Source organism: Canis aureus, chromosome 12 (genome assembly GCF_053574225.1).
Source record: "Canis aureus isolate CA01 chromosome 12, VMU_Caureus_v.1.0, whole genome shotgun sequence".
In the NCBI taxonomy this organism is placed as follows: domain Eukaryota; kingdom Metazoa; phylum Chordata; class Mammalia; order Carnivora; family Canidae; genus Canis; species Canis aureus.
The window spans coordinates 62,859,593-62,880,192 of record NC_135622.1 but is presented as its reverse complement, the minus strand read 5'-3'; the positions used below and the strand labels follow the sequence as shown (position 1 = coordinate 62,880,192).

Sequence of the window (20,600 nt, the reverse complement as noted above, 5' to 3'; positions counted from 1 at the left end):
ACCTTTTCGTGCATCACATTCCCTAGTGAAAAACACGCTTCTTCAGGTTCCAGACACCACCACACGCAGGCACACGCAGAGGCAGCCCAGCTGGGGTCGTGGGGGCAGCTCCTCAGGGGCCGCTCATGCTCCTTGTCCTACGAGTGAGGCCCCGGCCGCCCGACGGTCTGGACCACGTCTTTGAGGATGTCCGACCTCAAAGTGTGGCCGACCGCCGCGGACGACAGTGGTGTGTCTCCCGCTGGAAGCAAGGGCAGGTCCGCTTAGCCTCCAGGGCACCGGGCACCAGTCACCGTCCAGCATGCCCCCAGCCTGGCGCTCCCCACCTACCGCCCAGTGCCCGCCTCTCTCCGAAGGGACGCCTCCCCGGGGCCCATCCAGTGGGTGGGGGCTCGCAGCTGTGCTGGGGCAGGGCACGGACGGGGTCCCCGAAGCCTCTGCCCCGCGGTGCCTTTCCTGCACCCCGCACAGAGGCCCTGCTCTCCGTCAGAGGGCGGGTTGGAGGCGTGCACCCGCCTCCCCCGGGGCTCTTCTCCTGGCTTGTGCGCCATCCTGGGGGAGCCCCGGACCCCCCTCGAAGCTTCCTCTCTCTCACTTGGAGGTGAGGGGGATGGAGGGTGACACGTCTGTGCCCTTGTGTCACCTCCGACTCTGGAGAAATTGGAGGGAGCTCAGCGGGTCCAGCCCCTCCTGCCGCGTCCTGCACTCGGCTGAACTCCGAGGGGACACACGGCCTTGTGGCTGCCCCCTGGTGCCCCTTGCCCCCCCAGGACGAGGACCCTGTCAGAGCGAACCTGATAGGATGCCAACAACCGGGCGTGAGGTCAGACCACGGTCCCGAATTTATTCCCCAACTTCTCAGAAGGAGCCTGATTGCAGCTTGCAGCGTCTGATCCGCAGAGGAGGGGGGACGGCCTGGTTGAGGCCAGAGCCTGGGGTCCGGAGGTGCCGCACTGACCCGTGGCCAAAGAGCGGGTGCACTTGTTTTGTTCGGAGCTCTCCAGGAAGCAGGGGCCCAGGTGGAAGAGCACAGCCCCGGCTGCAGGCCAGGCCTCGGATCCGCGGGTCTACACTGCCATCCAGCGGCGGCAGGAGGACGTGTCCGCAGCCAGACCTGCAGGGAGTAGGGAAGACACAGATGCTCCAGGGAACTGTTTTGGATGGTGTGTGTGTGTGCGTCCATGTGCATGCGTGAGTGCATGTGTGTGTGTGTAAATGCATGTGTGCATATGTGAGTGCATGTGCATATGCAAATGAGTGTGTGGATGTATGAGTGCATATGTGAGTGTGTGCGCACACTTGTGAGTGTGCGTGTGCAGATGTATGAATGCACATGTGTGCATATGCAAGTGAGTGTGTGGATGTATGAGTGCATGTGGGGGTGCGTCTGCGCATATGTATGAGTACGCATGTGCATGTGTGAGTGTGTGCATGTGTGAGTGTATTTATGAGTGCGTGTGTGCATGCATGAGTGCATGTGTGTGCATATGCAAGTGCATGTGGATGTATGACTGTGTGTGTGGATGCATGAGTGCATGTGTGCACGCGTGAGTGTGTGTGCATATGTGAGTGTGTGCTCATGCATGTGCATGCGTGTGCGTGGGGGCAGGGAAGGGGGCACAGCTAGAGGCGGGGGGGAGATTCTGCAGAATAGGGGCAGCAGGCAGGTGGGGAGGGAAGGGACGGGCTGCGGCTCCCACACCCCGGGCGCCGTGCCCTTCAGAAAACCCTCAGCCGTGTGGTTCCGCCTCCCCGGCGCGAGTGTCCCCAGCGCGGTGGCGGCCACCTCCAGCCACCGAGTCAGGAGAAGAATCGGGGTTCGGAGCGTGGGAGGACGATAAGCTCTGGGAAGGGGAAGCGATGGATCTCTGGTCTCAGCGTCCCCCCAGCGCGAGCACCAAGCTTGGTCCAGGCCGCGGGGAGGATGACGCGGGGTGTTCCCGCGGGGCAGGCTCGGGTCCCCGGCAGGGGTCTTCTCCCCGGGGCAGCACCGTCTCGTGTTCCTGCCTCACTCCAACTCGCACGAAGACCCTCACTGTCGGCCCACGCCGGCCGGCTCCCTCCAGGGACCGTTTGGACCACGCACCCACCTCGCTTCCGTGGGGGAGTGGGTGGCAGGTGAGGACCGAGGGGCGGTCACCGGGCACAACCCACTGTGATCCAGCGGATCCGAACCCAGAGAGGGAGGTGTTTCTTAGCTGTAGGCGGGAAATCCGAGTCTGCCTAATTTAAGCAGAGAGGGGATTCGTTGAAAGGTTTTTGGGAGGTCACAGGAATTTTGGGAAGACTGGAGAGCCCCCCTGGGGCCTTGCGGAAAGGTGAACCCAGGGTCAAGGGGCCCGGGAATGACGCCAGCGCCTGATGGGAGAGGCTGCAAAGGGGTGCGGAGGACTGTGGCCACATTTGCAATGTGCCACCTACACGAAAAGGCCCCATGTGGCCAAACATGAGTACAGAGGTCCCTCCTGAGAGGACGGTGCGAGAGGGTGGTCTGCGTGGGGTTTGGCACGTGTTAAATGGAAGGGAAACCCCACGAGGGGACCAGCAAGCTGCAGGCCCATCTGTTCCTTTGTCGCTTGCCCTGACGGCTCGGCAGGCGCCGTGGGCCATGGGCCGGGGTAGGTCCTGCTCACAAGTCTCTTCAGGGCCTGGGGCAGCTTGGGGCACGAGGGGGTGGGTCACAGGCTGGGGTGCTGCGCCCAGCCCCGGTGGCCCCGAGAGGCTCCTTACGCGCCCCCTCTCACCCCCTGGCACAGACGGCGCAGAGGCAGCCCCCGAGGCAGGGCAAGCATGGCTGCAGGATGCTGCGTCTCTGGTCCCCGCTGTCTCCAGGCCAGTCACCCGAATCCTAAGCCTTCCTCACCTGCCACTGCGTGGGCTTCCGGGGCGGGCTCGGCCATCCATCGCTCTGTGATGGTTCAGCAGCTCTTGTGCCTCATCTTGCACAGTTTCCGGGCCCAGGAACGTGGGAGCAGCTGAGCCGGCTGCGCGCTTCTGGCCCCGCGCCCCCTGGGGCCGCAGTCAAGGTGCCAGCAGGCGGCTCTCGACCCCAGGCTCCGGGTAAAGCGCCTGCTGTCGGCTCTCCCGTGGCCCCGACGGGCTCACCTCCGGCCCCGGCTGCTGCCCGAGGCCCTCATCCCTCACCGGAGCCGCCCAGGAGCTGTGCGTGGGGCTGCCGCACGCGGCCCTCGAGCGCGTGACATTTGGAAAGTAAGACCGAGGACATCGATTTTAAATTTCGTTTACTTTTCTTACATGAACTTACATTTTAGATGTGATTTTAAGTAGCTAGCGGCTGGACAGTGCGGCTCGCAGAAGCTTGCTCTCCAGATGTGGTCCCGGACCCCCTCCCAGCACCGCCTTGCCGCGCGTGGGGGTGCAGACTCCCGGCGCCTCTCAGAGCCGCGGCGGGCACCCGCACCTCAGCAGGTTCTGCGGTGGCTCGGAGGCTCATCAGACGCGGGGAGCGGGCTCCGGGTGCGGACAGCGGGCCGGGCAGCTTGTCATGCCATGCCAGCCCCCGGCATCCCTCTTGGCTGTTCTCTGTGCAGGGGGCCTAGACTGGGGTCGTGGGTGAAGGGGACAGCGGGAAGGGGTCACAGGGTCACCTCTGTTAATGTAATAAAACACCACCTGCTCCGTGCAGAGCCACAGGCTGTGGCTTGTGTCCGTAAGATCTCCCTCTGGAAGGGTGGACAGACGTGCCAGCACGACCTGAGGGTGTGGGGACCGGCCAGAGGGAGGTTCCTGGAGGTGGCGTGCTTTCCCAACTGGTTTGGTTTCATCGGGGAGAGAGCTGGGGGCAGGCGGGGAGGAGGGGCCAAGCCTGGTGAAGACACGAAGGACGGTGATGCACTCCCGGCCCCACGCCTCCGAGGCAACGTGCCAGGGGCCGCCTGGCCGCTCGGAGCTCCTGCTCCCAGTCAGCCACTCAGGACTCTGGTGGCCTTGGATAAATCTCCTCCTTCCTGAGCCTGTGTTTGTCCATCTGTGGACCAGGACATGACCGCTCTGCAGGGTGGTGTGACCACGCAGTCAGCTATGCACCATGCACGTCGGGGCCACGTGCTGTTCCTGCCTCATCGTCTAGACCACAGGCTCCGAGGGCAGCCACCTGCGCTGCTGCACGCCACGAGGAGCGGCACCTCTCATCATGGGTTTCCTCAGGGTCTGCGGAGTCCTTTAAATTGTGTGAAAACTCCAGGTGCATCTGTGTCTTCCTGGGGCTGAGGGTCCCTCTCCTTTATCGAGCCCCCCGAAGGCTATCTTCTCCAGAACCGTTGCTGGGCGAGTAGAATAAACGTGTTTGCTGAAGGCTCCTAGACACAAGAGTGGGCGTGAAGGCTGGAGGTGAGGTGGGCGTTTCAGGGCCAGGCGGGCAGGTAGGAGTGGTGGCGGCGGGCCTTCCAGGGAGGAACCAGCCGTGGGCCTCCTACAAGGCTCTCGCCGAGACTCCGTCGGCTTCTCTGCTCCACCTCGGAGCCCCCTCTCCCTGCAGCCCTTGTGACATCACAGAGGCGCGGCCAATCCCCGGAAAGTTCTGTCTTGCTAGGTGAGGCTCCTATAAATTCTCTCCTGGCTGGCACGCGAGCACCATGGCACCTTGGCTGGCTTGTGGGGAGCAGGAAATCCAGTCCTAAACACTGAACTTCGGCTTCCTGGGCGAGGTTGGGGTGCTGTTTATACTTAACTCCCTGTTTTAACGCTGTCCTGGCCAAAGGAACAGGACGCAATGAGCTTCTGACAGTGTTGAGAGGTAAGGGCTGGGTTCCTGCCCTCCCCACTCCGCTTCCCGTCCCGCCACTCTGTAAGTCCTGTGACTTTGGTCTTTACCAAGATGCCAGTGAGTGAGGCCTGGAGGGGACGTCACCTTGTGTCTGAAAGCAGAGCCAGCCAGGCCTTCACCCATTGCTGCTTACGCTCCCTCTGGATCTGTTCGAACGTGGATAGATTTCTCTTATCTCACGGAAACCTCAGACTTCTGGCCCAAGGCTTCACCAGGAGTCACTGACGGTGACAGCGGGTCACCGAGGGTCACCGAGGGTGTGCTCCCCCCGCGGTGACTCCTGTGGGCAGAGCCCGGCCCACTGGTCCGAGAAGACCCTCCTGTAGCTCCGTGCTCGCCTCGCCTCTTTTCTCATTTTAAGGCAAATCCCAAAGGGTAAAATAAAGAGCAAGAGCACTTGAGTGTATAAAATCTCCAGATTATCCTTTTTCCATCAGAAAGAGAATGACTGGCTCTTCTCACCGGGGTAACCATCCTCCTCGCTGCCGATGACTTGCTGTGATTTGCATTAAAAGCTGGGGCGCCTGTTTTTGTGCCAGGACCACCTGTCTTGATGACCACAGCTTTGTAGCACAACCTGAAATCTGGCATTGTGATGCCCCTGGCTATGGTTTTCTTTTTTAAAATTCCCCTGGCTATTTGGGGTCTTTTCTGATTCCACACAAATCTTAAAATAATTTGTTCTAACTCTCTGAAGAAAGTCCATGGATTAAAAGTGATTTAAATGGGAAAATTAACAAGGCAGGAAACCACAAATGTTGGAGAGGATGTGGAGAAAGGGGAACCCTCTTGCACTGTTGGTGGGAATGTGACCTGGTGCAGCCACTCTGGAAAACTGTATGGAGGGTCCTCAAAGAGTTAAAAATAGACCTGCCCTACGACCCAGCAATTGCACTGTTGGGGATTTACCCCAAAGATACAGATGCAGTGAAACGCCGGGATACCTGCACCCCGGTGTTTATAGCAGCAATGTCCACAATAGCCACACTGTGGAAGGAGCCTCGGTGTCCATCGAAAGATGATGGATAAAGAAGATGGTGGTTTATGTATACAATGGAATATTCCTCAGCCATTAGAAACGACAAATACCCACCATTTGCTTCGACATGGATAGAACTGCAGGGTATTGTGCTGAGTGAAATAAGTCAATTGGAGAAGGACAAACATTATATGGTCTCATTCATTTGGAGAATATAAAAAATAGTGAAAGGGAATAAAGGGGAAAGGAGAAAAAATAAGTGGGAAATATCGGAAAGGGAGACAGAACATGAAAGACTCCTAACTCTGGGAAATGAACTAGGGGTGGTGGGCGGGGGGTGCGGGTGACTGGGTGGTGGGCACTGAGGTGGGCACTTGATGGGATGAGCACTGGGTGTTATTCTGTATGTTGGCAAATTGAACACAAATAAATAATAAATTTACTTTAAAAAAGTGAAAAAAAAAAAAAAAAAGAAAGTCCATGGTATTTTGATAGGGATTGCATTAAACGTGTATATTGCCCTGGGTAACATTGACATTTTCACAATATTAATTCTGCCAATCCATGAGCATGGAATATTTTTCCATCTCTTTGTGTCTTCCTCCATTTCTTTCAGAAGTGTTCTATAGTTTTTAGGGTATAGATTCTTTCCCTCTTTAGTTAGGTTTATTCCTAGGTATCTGATGCTTCTGGGTGCAATTGTCAATGGGATTGACTCCTTAATTTCTCTTTCTTCAGTCTCATTGTTAGTGTCTAGAAATGCCACTGATTTCTGGGCATTGATTTTGTATCCTGCCACACTGCCGAATTGCTGTATGAGTTCTAGCAATCTTGGGGTGGAGGCTTTTGGGTTTTCTAGGTAGAGTATCATGTCATCGGCGAAGAGGGAGAGTTTGACTTCTTCTTTGCCAATTTGAATGCCTTTAATGCCTTTTTGTTGTCTGATTGCTGAGGCTCGGACTTCCAGTACTATGTTAAATAGCAGTGGTGAGAGTGGACATCCCTGTCTTGTTCCTGAGCTTAGGGGAAAGGCTCCCAGTGCTGCCCCATTGAGAATGATATTTGCTGTGGGCTTTTCGTAGATGGCTTTTAAGATGCTGAGGAATGTTCCCTCTATCCCTACACTCTGAAGAGTTTTGATCAGGAATGGATGCTGTATTTTGTCAAATGCTTTCTCTGCATCTATTGAGAGGATCACATGGTTCTTGTATTTTCTCTTGTTGATATGATGAATCACATTGATTGTTTTACTAGTGTTGAACCAGCCTTGCATCCCAGGGGTAAATCCCACTTGGTCATGGTGAATTATCTTCTTAATGTACTGTTGGATCCTGTTGGCTAGTATCTTGTTGAGAATTTTTGCATCTGTGTTCATCAGGGATATTGGTCTATAATTCTCCTTTTTGGTGGGTCTTTGGTTTTGGAATTAAGGTGATGCTGGCCTCATAGAACGAGTTTGGAAGTACTCCATCTCTTTCTATCTTTCCAAACAGCTTTAGTAGAATAAGTATGCTTTCTTCTTTAAACGTTTGATAGAATTCCCCAGGGAAGCCATCTGGCCCTGGACTTTTGTGTCTTGGGAGGTTTTTGATGACTGCTTCAATTTCCTCCCTGGTTATCGGCCTGTTCAGGTTTTCTATTCAGAAGTGGACCCTCAACATTATGGTCAACTAATATTCGACAAAGCAGGAAAGATTATCCACTGGAAAAAAGACAGTCTCTTCAATAAATGGTGCTGGGAAAACTGGACATCCACATGCAGAAGAATGAAACTAGACCACTCTCTTACAACAGACACAAAGATAAACTCAAAGTGGATGAAAGATCTAAATGGGAGACAAGATTCCATCAAAATCCTAGAGGAGAACACAGGCAACACCCTTTTGAACTTTGCCACAGCAACTTCTTGCAAGATGCATCCATGAAGGCAAGAGAAACAAAAGCAAAAATGAACTATTGGGACTTCATCAAGATAAGAAGCTTTTGCACAGCAAAGTGTACAGTCAACAAAACTACAAGACAACCTACAGGATGGGAGAAGATATTTGCAAATGACGTATCAGATAAAGGGCTAGTTTCCAAGATCTATAAAGAACTTATTAAACTCAACAGCAAAGAAACAAACAATCCAATCATGAAATGGGCAAAAGACATGAAGAGAAATCTCACAGAGGAAGACATAGACATGGCCAACACGCACATGAGAAAATGCTCTGCATCACTTGCCATCAGGGAAACACAAATCAAAACCACAATGAGATACCACCTCACACCAGTGAGAATGGGGAAAATTAGCAAGACAGAAAACAACAAATGTTGGAGAGGATGTGGAGAAAGGGGAACCCTCCTGCACTGTTGGTGGGAATGTGAACTGGTGCAGCCACTCTGGAAAACTGTGTGGAGGTTCCTCAAAGAGTTAAAAATAGACCTGCCCTACGACCCAGCAATTGCACTGTTGGGGATTTACCCCAAAGATGCAGATGCAATGAAACGCCAGGACACCTGCACCCCGATGTTCATAGCAGCAATGTCCACAATAGCCAAACTGGAAGGAGCCTCGGTGTCCATCAACAGATGATGGATAGAGAAGCTGTGGTCTCTGTATACACTGGAATATTCCTCAGCCATCAGAAACGACAAATACACACCATGTGCTTCGACGTGGAGGGACCTGGAGGGTATGATGCTGAGTGAAGTAAGTCAATCGGAGAAGGACAAACATTATATGTTCTCATTCATTTGGGGAATATAAAAAATAGTGAAAGGGAATAAAGGGAAAGGAGAGAAAATGAGTGAAAATATCAGAGAGGGAGACAGACCGTGAGAGACTCCTAACTCTGGGAGATGAACAAGGGGTGGTGGAAAGGGAGGTGGGCGGGGGTGGGGGTGACTGGGTGACAGACACTGAGGAGGGCACTTGATGGGATGAGCACTGGGTGTTATTCTGTATGTCGACAATTTGAACTCCAATAAAAAAATTAAAAAAATTAAATAAAAGCTGGGGTGCATTCACGGTCCGCCCCTTTCAGAGGGGATCTTGCTCCTCTGCGAGGGATTATTTAAGAACTCATTGAAACACACAGACTTGGAAGCAGTCACCTCGGGCAGTGTGGGCGCAGAGGTGGCCTCTGGGGGAGCGGAGGTTGGGGCTGGCGGGCGCCCCCCCTTCCGCAGACACCTCGGCTTTCCCTCCTGCGGATGGAAACAGCGCGACACATTAGACTGCAGGGGAGATGAACTTCCCCGGAGCCCCCGAAGGTGCCGTGCAGCCCCGGCCGTCGGGGACACTCTCGGGGTTCGTGGCTCAGGAGAGAAACTTCCCCGATGCAGACCACCCGGTCCCTTCCGCAGCGGCCGGGGCCGGTGTGTGGTCAGGCCTGCGCTGTGTTCTGGAACCCGCATGTGAGGGGTCCCCTCTTTTCTTTGGCACATTTAAAGAAATTGTTTATTTAAAAATTTTTATTCTAGTAAAGTTAATATACGGTGTTGTTATTAGTTTCAGGTGTAGAGTATCGTGGTTCCGTGCCTCTGTATGTCACCTGCTGCTCCTCACAACAGGTGCCTCCTGCATCCCCATCACCTGTTTCCTCCTCCCCTCCCAGGCCCCTCCCCTCTGGTGACTTCCGTGTGTTCTCTGTAGGTAACAGTCTGTTTCTCATTTTGTCTCTCTCTCTCTCTCTCTCTCTTTTTTTCCCTTTGCTCGTTTGTTTTGCTTCTTAAATTCTGCATATGCGTGAGGTCATATGGTGTTTGTCGTTCTCCGACCGACTTGTTTCACTCACCATCATGATCTTTAGGTTTATCCATGTTGTTGGACACGGCAAGACTTCATCCTTCTTTACGGCTGAGTAATACTCCACTGTGTACACACACCACATCCTCTTATCCCTTCTTCGGTCGATGGACACGTGGGCTGCTTCCCTGTCGTGGCTGTCGTGGACAAGGCCGCTGGAAGCACCCTGGTGCGGTGTCCCTTTGGGTGAATGTTTCTCTATTGTGTGGGTGATGCCCGGTAGTAAGAGAGCTGGATTGTACAGTAGCTCGATTTTCTGTCTCATATTTTTATCCTGGGGCAGAGGGACTGTTCGTATAATGCTCTTCGAGACTGTTTGGAGAACACACATAGTAAGTTATGCAGCTCCTAGGGAAACAGTGAAGACTTTGCTGTCTTCCTCATAGTCCATATAGAGGTGGGGCTGTGGCTCTACCCCAAGGCTCGTTGGAAATGCATCCCTTCCCCTTTCATTACTGCATGACGCTGGGCAAGCTCCCCGCCTCTCTGGGCTTCTCTGCGACAGGTATGATCACAGAGGACTCTCTGGCTGGCGTGAGGAAGGCATGAGAACAGGTGTGAAGATGCGGGGTTGGGGCTTAAAGACATCCCTTGTCTTCTGCATGCCCGTCTCACATGGTTACACTTATTTTATGGAATGTGTGGCAGGAACCCAACTGTAGCCAGACCCAGAGCTTTGGTGGAGGTGCCAGCGTGGCAGACGAGCCGCAAGCTGGGGTACTCAAATTAAAGCCGACCGGTGGGGCTGCTGCCTGGGCTCGACTAGCTGGGAGCCCAGGGCAGCCTGCAAGCCGTCAGCTGGGCATTTGCAGGGTTAGGGGCTGGGGGCTCCCAGACGGACAGATCAGCCTGGGTCCCCAGGGGCTCCAGCTGGCGTCCTGGGTGCACCTCTGTGTGTCCCTTAAAATGGCCACAGCCTCTGGCCTCAGGGATCTGATGGGCTTCATGGTCTCTCCCAGAAGCTGAAAACTCTGCATATCTCTCTGGCCCCTGCGGTGATGGTAGCTTGTCTCAGTAGTTAAGTCTGAACAAGCAAATATGGGCTCGTGTTAGTGCTGTTGTCACACATTCTCAGCATCTTTTTAAAAAATGTTTTTAATTTAACATTTTTAAAGTTTAAATTCAATTAATGATCATATGGTGTATCATTAGTTTCAGAGGTAGAGTTCACTGATTCATCCGCATTAGAGAACACCCAGTGCTCGGGATGCCTGGGTGGCTCAGTGATTTAGCGCCTGCCTTTGGCTCAGGGCGTGATCCTGGAGACCTGGGATCAAGTCCCGCATCGGGCTCCCTGCGTGGAGCCTGCTTCTCCCTCTGCCTGGGTCTCTGCCTTTCTCTGTGTCTCTCATGAATAAATAAAATCTTAAAAACCCCAGTGTTCATCCCATCACATGTGCTCCTTCATGCCCATCTCCCAGTTACCCCTTTCCCCCACCACCCTTCTCAGTATCTTAGAACAAATTTGTGATCTTTGGGTCTGCAGGTCTGAAGTCCAGCTGGGCTCAGCCGATTTCTCTGCTCTGGGCTTCACCAGGCTGTGGTCAAAATATCCACCAGCTGGGCCTGATTATTAGGAGGCTCGGGGGATGGGGTAGGAGAATCTGCTTCCGTGGTTGTAGGACTGTGGTTCCCGGGTCCCTGCTGGTGTCAGCGGGGGCCATTCTTCGCTGTGGTCCTTGCTCTTGGGCCTTCTTGACGGTGTGTAGGGGCTTTCTCTCGTTTGGAAGCATGACTCAAACCTTTGATTCTTTCTGACTTTCCTTCTGCTGGTGGTAGCTTTTGCTTCCAGCCAGAGAAAGGTCTCTGCTCTTACCGTGTCATGCACGTAGATCAGACCCACCTGGATTAGCCAGGATTACCTCCCTGTCTTAGGATCACATCCGCAAATCCCCCACACCCCCTGCCTGGTGCGGTGTGATGTCACGTGGTTACAGGGTCAGGCATTAGGAAGCCAAAGAGACGGTTTTGTCCTGTTGTTGGAACTTTCCTGCATTGATGAGCAGTTGCTAAAGAGTTCTGAGACCATTCCTGAACATTGAACATTGTGTCTAAATTAATAAAAAGGGATTTTAAAACAATGGTGTTTGGGGATCCCTGGGTGGCGCAGCAATTTGGCGCCTGCCTTTGGCCCAGGGCGCGATCCTGTGTCTCTGCCTCTCTCTCTCTCTCTGACTATCATAAATAAATAAAAATTAAAAAAAAATAAAACAATGGTGTTCTACAATGTGCACCATTGGCTAGAACCTTCTCTGGCAACGGAAATCTCCCTTCTCCTTCTGTGCCATTTGGTGCAGTAGCTACCAGCCGCACCTGGCTTCTGAGCACATACAATGTGGCTAGTGTGACCAAGATACTGAGGTTCATATATCATTGGATTTAACCTTGTGTACACGTGTGGCAAGCGGTTCCCATCTTAGCGCAACCATAACACACCCTGCCAGCGTTCCACCTTTTGCATGCCCGGTGCCCAGTACTGATGGCCTGTGCTACTCACAGCCCTGACCCCTGTGTACAGCAGTGGGGAGGGCGTGTGCGGCAGTGGGGAATATTGTTGCTGAATGTTACCTGCACCCACCCCCTGCTCTGCTACTCCTGGGACACTGTAGATTGGGCCTCATGCTCCTTGCAGGTTTTTTTTTATTTTTAACATTTTATTTATTTATTCATGAGACACACACAGGCAGAGGGAGAAGCAGGCTCCATGCAGGGAGCCCAACGTGGGACTCGATCCCGGGTCTCCAGGGTCATGCCCTGGGCTGAAAGCGGCGCTAAACCGCTGAGCCATCCGGGCTGCTCTCCTTGCAGGTTTATCTCTTGTGGGGCCTCTGACATATTTTACAAAGGTCTGTTTGTTTTTCTTTTATTTCAGTGAAACACATTTTGAGCACAGCTACTAATGGAGCTTTAACAACAGGAATGATGAAGGGTTGAAGTAACTGCGACTCGGGGGCAGCTGTGCAGCACCCCGTCTCTGGGGGAGCTCACAGGCTGGGGGTGGGGGGACACGCCAGGGCGCAGGCGCCGTGGGGAGGCTGAGGAAGGAGCCCACGGAGACATCTGTGCCCCACACCGAATTCATTTCTGCTAAGTAGAACAGACGCGTCCAGGGGCTAGGTTTCCTTTGGAGAAAGAGACATGGGCCTCGAGCACCTCCACCTGGGTCCCAGGAGCTCTTCTGCGAGCACACAGGCATGTTAAGGGTGTGGGGAAAGCGTGTCCCTCCTGCCTGAGGGGCAGGCTGAGTGGCCTCACCCCGCGTACTGGCCCCGGTGCTGCCGCAGCAGGAGTGGGAAGGCCAGGTCCTCGGCCACACAGCGCTCTGCTGCCCTGACGGATGTTTTTCAGAGGAGGCGCTGCTCATTTATTTATTTGCCAAATGGAAGCAGTCATTCCCAGAAGGGAGCGTTCTTCTTTTTAAGATTTTATTTATTTATTCATGAGACACAGGGACACAGGCAGAGAGAGAAGCAGGCTCCACACAGGGAGCCCGACGTGGGACTCGGTCCCGGGACCCCAGGATCACGCCTTGGGCCGAAGGCGGTGCTAAACCGCTGAGCCCCCGGGCTGCCCGAGATCGTTCTTTTTAAGAAGTGCTGAAGTGAGTGAGTGTGTAAATCGAGCATCGGGATTCAGACCCTGAAGCTCGGACCCTGGCGCGTTGAGATGGAGCCCTTGGAAACACGTGTAAAAGTGCGGCTCCCTCGCCCGTGCCCTGCAGCCTGCGGTCCAGCGCCGCTCGCTGCACGTCCTCCGAGGCGCATGGAAGGAAAAGAGGAGATGCAGCGAGGATGAAAAGAGCACCCCTTCCCCGGCTCCGGGCGGCCGGGAGGCAGGGTGACACGACCCCGTGAGCAGCCCCCCGCGTTGCCATGACACCTGGCCTTTCCCAGGGGCTCTGGATTGTGCACTTTGGCAGGATGTTGGGGCGCTCTGACCCGGTGCCTGCCGGGCTCGCTGCCACTGCCTGGACACACGAAAACCGAGCCTTTTCCGAAGGATGACCAGGTACATCCAATGCTTTGTGATCATTTAAGAAAATTAAATAACACGACGAGCCTTTGTCGAGCGCCCACGACGGGCCTGGCGCTGTGCGGTTTTGTCCGGGACATGGGACAGACGCGAAGCCGTTGCTGTCAGGGGGAGTGACCCCCATCGGTGACGGCCCCGTCCCTGCCGGGCTGGCCCCGAGCTCTGCGGGCTCAGCCTGGGGTGCTGGCCGCTGGAGGGCCCCCCGAGCCCGAGCTGGGAGCACGGCCACCTCGCCTCGTCTCAGCCTCGTCTCAGTCTCGCCGCACGGGCCCGGGCCTGGCGTGCATCGGCCTCATGGCCCGGCTGGTGCCGCGTGCGAGTCGCGCTGGCGCCCCGCGAGGTGCCCGAGGTGTGAGCCCTGTGCCTCTCTGGCCGGGCCAGCAAGGCTTTCTGTGACGGAAGCTTCCGCGTGCGTGCCCGCTACCCTCCACGGAAGCCTCGTGGCTACTGAGCACGCGAAATGTGGCTAGGACAAGGGAAAACGGCATTCTTAGCTTCATTAGATTTACGTAATTCTAATTACATCTCACAGTTAGGTGACTACGTGCATTAGCCAGCCATGCCTGGCCAGCAGCTTCCCGGGTGGCCGGTGCCGTCTTCCAGCTCCATGACTCCTGCGGGCGCCGGCCTGCCCCCCGCCCTGTCCCCCACCCTGTCTCCCCATCCACCCCCATCAAGTCCTGGCTCAGTGTCCAGGTCCTAGCGGAGCCCCTGAGCCCCCTGAGGTCCCGTCGTGCTGCGAGGACGTCACTGCCACCTCCATCAGCAGCACTGCGGTGGTTGCGTCTGCGTCCTGCCCCCCACTGTCAGCTCCGAGGAGCAGGTGTAAGGCCAGAGCCTGGCTCAGTGCCCGAGCGTTGCGGGCCGGCACACACGGGTCCCCAGTGACCTATGCTGCAGCCTGCCACGGCCACCTGTGCCGGCACCGTGCTGGGGGCTTTCAAATAGCAATCACATCGGGGCGTAGCTGCGTTGGGAACGTGGCTCACTCTCCAGCTGTGAGGTTTGCACAATTTACATGACCCCTCAAAGGCGCGTTTCTTCATGCGTAAGATGCCAACGAAACCAGAATCTCAGCGTTGTTCTAGGATGAGGAGAGAGAGAGCATATGCGAGCCGTGCACGACGTACTGCAAACTCATGCAATATTAGAGGATTTCTTCTGCACCTTTTCAGCCTCAGGAAGATTTTAGTCCAGTTAGGGAATCAGTATTTTAAAACATAAAATGGGTTAGAAAACATTGTTAGCTCACTCATTTATTTATTTTTAAAGATTTTATTTATTTATTCATGAGAGACAGGCAGAGACACAGGCAGAGGGAGAAGCAGGCTCCCTGCGAGAAGCCCAACGTGGGACTCGATCCTGGGACCCCAGGATCAGGCCCTGAGCCAAAGGCAGGCGCTAAACCGCTGAGCCACCCAGGGATCCCTGCTCACTTACTTGTTTAGCAGATATTTATTAAGCTTCTGATGTGGGCCGAGCCAGGTTCCACGTCCTAGGAAGACACCAGAGGCCCAAACGGAGATTACAGTCCTCACGGAGCACACACCTAACTGGGAAAGACGGATGCTGAGATAATAAAGAAGTAAATTACACAGTATGTCTTCCGGCTACGGGCTCGGGGTGTGGGAGGTGCTGGGGGGAGTGGAAATGTCGCTGTAGGTGGGGGGGGGTGTCAGGGTGGGTCTTACTGAGAAGGTGATCTCGGAGCACACAGACTTGCACGGAGCTGAGGGGCCGCCCCACAGAAGCCTGGGGAGGAGCCTCCCAGCAGAGGGAGCAGCAGGTGCCAGCGATGAGGGCAGGACCAAGCGGGGGTGGGAGCCGTCGTGTGGCGGGGCCCTGTGGACCTTGGAAGGACACGAGCTCTTACTCCGTGGAAGGGGAAGCACACGCACCAGGGTTTTAACAGACTGACCAGCTTGAGGAGGCTGCGCTGGTGTGTTGCCGAGGGCGGCCGGCGGCAGTGAGACCAGCTGGGGGGTGTGGAGGCCCAGGGACAGATGGGGGTTCCCTCCCGCCCCACTGCCCCTGGCACACATTACTCGTGTGTAATACGTGATGGATTTCAATGTGTTCAAAAGCAGACGAAGCTATCGGGGCCTCCATGACGTGCCCTTCCCCAGGGATGGAGCCATCGAGCCACGGCCCGCCTAGTTACACACTTTCCCTGCTCCTCGGACACTTCTGAAGCCGGTTCCACCTGTGATGTCGTTTTGGGGTCCTGGGTCTGGCTGCAGGGTGGATGTAATGTTCTGAGAGATCGGATTCGAGGACGTGTGGGTGACGTGACCCTAAGACTGCACCCTGGAGGGGGAGGTGGGGGGACCTGGGTGGGGCTGGAGTCCAGTGGGTGGCGCGGTGACCCGGGGACGGGTCACACATCCCGGGGAGACAATTTGAGGTGGTGGGTGGAAATCCAGGAAGGTGATACGTATTTGTGGGTGATGTTAGGAGCCTGGGGGACGGTGTGAGGCCAGCGGGGGCAGGTACGGAGGGGACGGGGGGACGTGGAAGAGACGGGGACCCCGCAGAGTGAAGAGCTCAGGGAGGGACAAGCAGATGACAAAGGCAAGGAGCTGCCTGCTGTTTTGTAGCGATACCTAACCACCCAGAAACTGTTCCAGCTCATGCTCCTCAGGGCAGGTCACGGGGCGGTGTTTGTTCTAAAATGTGTAACACAAGCGTCATAAGGAAAAATGTCATTTCGTGATTAATTATATTCCCATCCTTTCAAGGGAGCGTTGACTTCTCGTGCCCATTGACCGTTGTGTTTTTTCCTTTGTGAATAATTCTTAGTGAGATCTTAGTCTTTTATTTATTTATTTATTTATTTATTTATTTATTTATTTATTTATTTATTTTTGTGATGTTAGTTTTTGTGTGGTTTGCTCTTGTCACTGTGAGACATAGGAAGTAAGGTAGGAACAAGGGGACCTCCGTTGGCTAAGGAGTGAGATGACCTCCAGGCCGGCCCCAACTCGCCCTCCATGCCGGCCCTGACTCGCCCCCCACGCCTCTGCCCTGCTCCAAATCTGCTTTCCCAATTTCAGAATAAGGGTGTGGGGCGCGGGGTTGGATTAAGTTACGTGAGCCCCACTGGTCACATGACAAAGGGTCCTGCATCCTCTTGGATCGAGCGACCTGTGTGCCTCCGTCTCGATGGCTCTAGAACCTCGCTCCGCATGGGCATCTGGGGGCTCTGTTTCCCCCATCGGGGAGCCCCAGGAGGCAGGGCATGTGTTCTACATACACCGGTGCTCGCCGGGGCTGCCACCTGGTTGCTCAGCAAGTGTTTTTGAGTGGATCCAAACACTATTGAAAGCAAATTATTCCTTTGGAAATGAAAATATTTTTCCCCTTTTAAAAATTATTTATTTATTCATGAGAGACACAGAGAGAGGCAGAGACACAGGCAGAGAGAGAAGCAGGCTCCATGCAGGGAGCCCGATGGGGAACTCCATCCTGGGACCCAGGGTCACACCCTGGGCTGAAGGTAGATGCTCAACTGCTGAGCCACCCAGGTGTCCCTTTTTTCCCCCTTTAAAAAATAAAATAAAATGGCAATTTGAGGCAGCAGGATTTGCGTATTTAGTGGTATTTTGTTCTTACACACCTTGGAGGGGAACCATGCCCGAATTCCCTCCTGGGTCACTGTGTTTGTGCAAAGTCACCTGCAGGGACCCCTGGCGGCCACATCTGAGCGTCGCAGACCCGGGGCTGGGAGCCCACGCGGGTTCTGCTGCCCCCACGCGAGGCTCACCCAGCTGCCTTTCTCTTTGCCAGGAAGCATGGCTGACTCTCCCAGGGAGGGAAAACTGGCCAGGTCCCTGGACTTCACGCAGCTGGTCGACATGGCATCTGAGTCTGTAGGAGGACAGGTGAGTGCGTGGGGCGTCCCCACGCTGAGGGCCCACTCGCCCGCCGAGAGCCCGGCTGGAACGGCAGGCTGGCGCGGCCTCCTCCACGAAGCCCGTCCCCGCACACGGCCTGCGGGGAACCCGTTAGAACCGGTGACGGCGCTGGAAGTGCAGCCCTGCCTCAGGCTTAGACCGAACTGATGCTTGGCGCCCGCGGGGAGAGTCCCCTATCCTGCGTGTCTCTCGCAGGGTAGACCGCTGGACCTCGCACGCCGGGGGGGGGATAACCTGGAAGGCGTGTTGGCCCCGTGCAAGGGGCGGGCTGGCCCCCAAGGGAGGGCCCCGAGTGCCCGCAGCGCGCAGGCGCCGTGTCCGGGGCAGACAGGGGGGCCTGGGGTGCCCTCAAGACGCTTGCGCTCCGCCGGGGAGACAGGTGTGGAAGCCGAGGCCCGGGCTGTCCTCATGGCGGGGGCAGGTGTTGGCGGGGCGCATCCCCCCAGCTGCGGGCAGCTGGACGGGGCGGGCAGGCTTGGGAAAGGCCGTCCAGGTAAGTGATGCTCAAAGAAGTCCTCAGGTGGGAGAGGTGGCCGGCAGGGCAGAGGGGCGAGGGGCGTCTCAGGTGGGATGCGGGCGGAGGGAGCATCACACGCGCCCCTGGTTTAGTGTTTCTGGAAGTCGGCAGGTGGTGTTGGGCAGCCTGAGCCTTGGGAGGTCGGAGAGGCCCTGTGCGCCCTGCGAGGGTTTCTGCTGGGAGCCAATGAGGACCTGGACAGGTGAGGGGCTCCTAGGTGTCCCCTCGCCCGTGCTTTGCCCTGACACATGCTTAGGGGGCAGGTCGACCCCAACACAGCAGGATTTCCCCTACCCTCTGCCTCTCAAACAGCCAGCAGCTCAACACAGCAAGATCTTCGCTGCCTTTTAGGTTCTGGGCTGGGGTCAGAGACCAGGAGTCTCACTGGAGGCAAATTATGCTCAGATACCGAGATCATCTTTGCCAGTAATTTATTTAACACAGGTTCACTGTGGAAATTATTATTTCTAATAATAATAATATTTCAGAAGCCAACAGCACACAGGATGATGTCTTCTACACAACATACCCTAAACCAGTGATGGGTTCGTTACACTATTGTTCCAGGCAAGGGGCAGAGGAAGGGAAGAAAGTCCAGGTCCACGTGAGGTGTCCTCTCCTTTTCTTCTTTTTCTTTATGATTTTATTGATTTGAGAGGGAGAGAGAGCAGGAGCAGGGGGAGGCAGAGGGAGAGGGAGAGGCAGACTCCCCGATGTGCAGGGAGCCTGACGGGGGGCTCGATCCCAGGACTCCGGGATCGTGACCTGAGCCAAAGGCAGATGCTGCACCGACTGAGCCCCCCAGGTGCCCTGAGGTGTCCTTTTCTAAGAGTCTGTTCTCCATAGAGTCATCCTTCTGGCTGCAAACTAGGTGCCCCCTGCCAGCTTGGGTCCCCGGTGGGCGATGGCACTGGTGTTGGCGGGCAAGGCGGCTGCTCCCATGGTCATCATTTAGAGGCCGCTAGGGGGCTCGAACCCACCCACGAGGAGCAGCCTCACCAAAGCAGGGGCGGATGAGCCTCGTCCCCCGAGGCTGCCGTCCGGCTGAACCTCTGGCCGCCGAGAGTCGCCTGGCCACGGCGGGGGCAGGGGCCCCAAGATCTCGGACAGCTCCCGAGGTCAGCGTTAGCCTTGGCCAAATGCTCTGGATAAGGCCTCCTCACAGATCTGTAGTCGAGGTTTAGGTGTCGGCTCCGTGAAGCCGCTGCACCTGTCAGGGGTCAAGTTGTTGAGCTGACACCAGGTGTCCGTGACAAGGCCCTGGGGCAGCTTCCCCAATGTGCCCAAGGTCACCCGAGAGCAACACAACCTCGCTTACGTCTTAGACACGCGGGCGTGGAATGGTAACCAAGCCACACCCAACACCAGTGCGCGGTTCCCCTCCTGCCTGGAGCCGTCCCTGGGTCCTGGGTTAGGCAGGGGTGACAGCAGCCTGTTTGGCCCCGAAAATCCGTTTTACGCCTGTTTTCCTGGTGGAAGCAGCGGCAACCCCCTCACTCTCGGGAATGTGCGGCCCTGGTTGACGGATGACCGGCCAGCCCTCCTGCGGGGCATCCTTCGGGGAGTCGGCCAGACCACAGCGGTGGCCCAGCGGGGCGGCATGAGACGTGAGACCGTGAGATGATCGCAGAGCCCAGTGTTCTCCATTCTCGAAAGAGCGCGTTGGTGTGTTTTCTCGCCACGCGTAGGGAGTTAGCCCCTCCGCATCCGGACGGCAGGGGGTGAAGAGCGAGGGCGGGAGGGGAGGGACGCAGGGGGCGGGCGGTGAGGTCCAGACAGTCAGGAGGGCCCTGGGCTCATTGCCTGCTGCTCCTCTCCCCCGGCCACGTCGCGTCTCTTTGCACTGTGTCTCCTACTGTTTCACTGAGGGAACGGAGCAAAATGGTTTTTAATTCACGGTTACTTCATCTTCACCTTTCTTTATGTCCCCAGGTTTTATTTGCAACAGATGACTTTTTTGCTCCTGCGGAAAACCTTATAAAGGTAAATCGGCGCTCTGCAATGTGGGCTGTTGGTGTAGAGCGGTCTGTGCCTCCGTGTTAATTAAAATTCCCCCGAGTGTCTGGGGCGGGGGTCCTGTAACGTGTACCAGTGAGTTAGCACGTGGGACGGCAGAAGCATGTAGAGGTCAGCTCCAGCTCACGCTAAGACGCCCCGGAGACAGACGGGCACCTGACGCGGGGGCGGGGGGCCGCACCACTTTATGGGGAAATGACTGAGATCCTCGTACGTTGTCCTGTGTCCGATAGTGAGTTCGTAATCTGTAATCCCTGCTGGGGGGACACTGGCATGCAGCTTGGAAGTTTGGAAAATCATAAAAAATAAATCTATGTGTAAATTATATATATATATATATATAATATAATTATAAAAGTGTAGGGCACGCTTACTAAAAAAAATGAACAAAAATTTCCCAGAAAATACTGACAAATGGAGGGAGGAGGTGGAGCCTGGGATGGAATCCTGCGACCTTGTTACAGCAGCTGTGGGGTGTCGATTCTTGTGAGTGGGCGGGTAAGCACGGGTGCACCCAGAGCTCACAGCCCATACCCGGGGTGGGGGTGGCGGGTGACTGCAGT

At 55.6% G+C, this 20,600-nt stretch overlaps 1 protein-coding gene across 1 annotated transcript in view; it reads left to right on the top strand.

The window, feature by feature from the left end:
* Window positions 1-4,547: 4,547 nt before the first annotated feature.
* The window catches only part of ALLC (allantoicase), a 30,231-nt gene continuing 14,178 nt past the window's right edge, over window positions 4,548-20,600 (top strand). Inside the window, exons 1-3 of the mRNA XM_077844246.1 lie at window positions 4,548-4,756; window positions 17,377-17,471; window positions 19,954-20,004. Coding sequence (XP_077700372.1) covers window positions 17,382-17,471; window positions 19,954-20,004 — 141 coding nt within the window. The 5' untranslated portion in view covers window positions 4,548-4,756; window positions 17,377-17,381. The remainder of the gene's footprint in view (window positions 4,757-17,376; window positions 17,472-19,953; window positions 20,005-20,600) is intronic.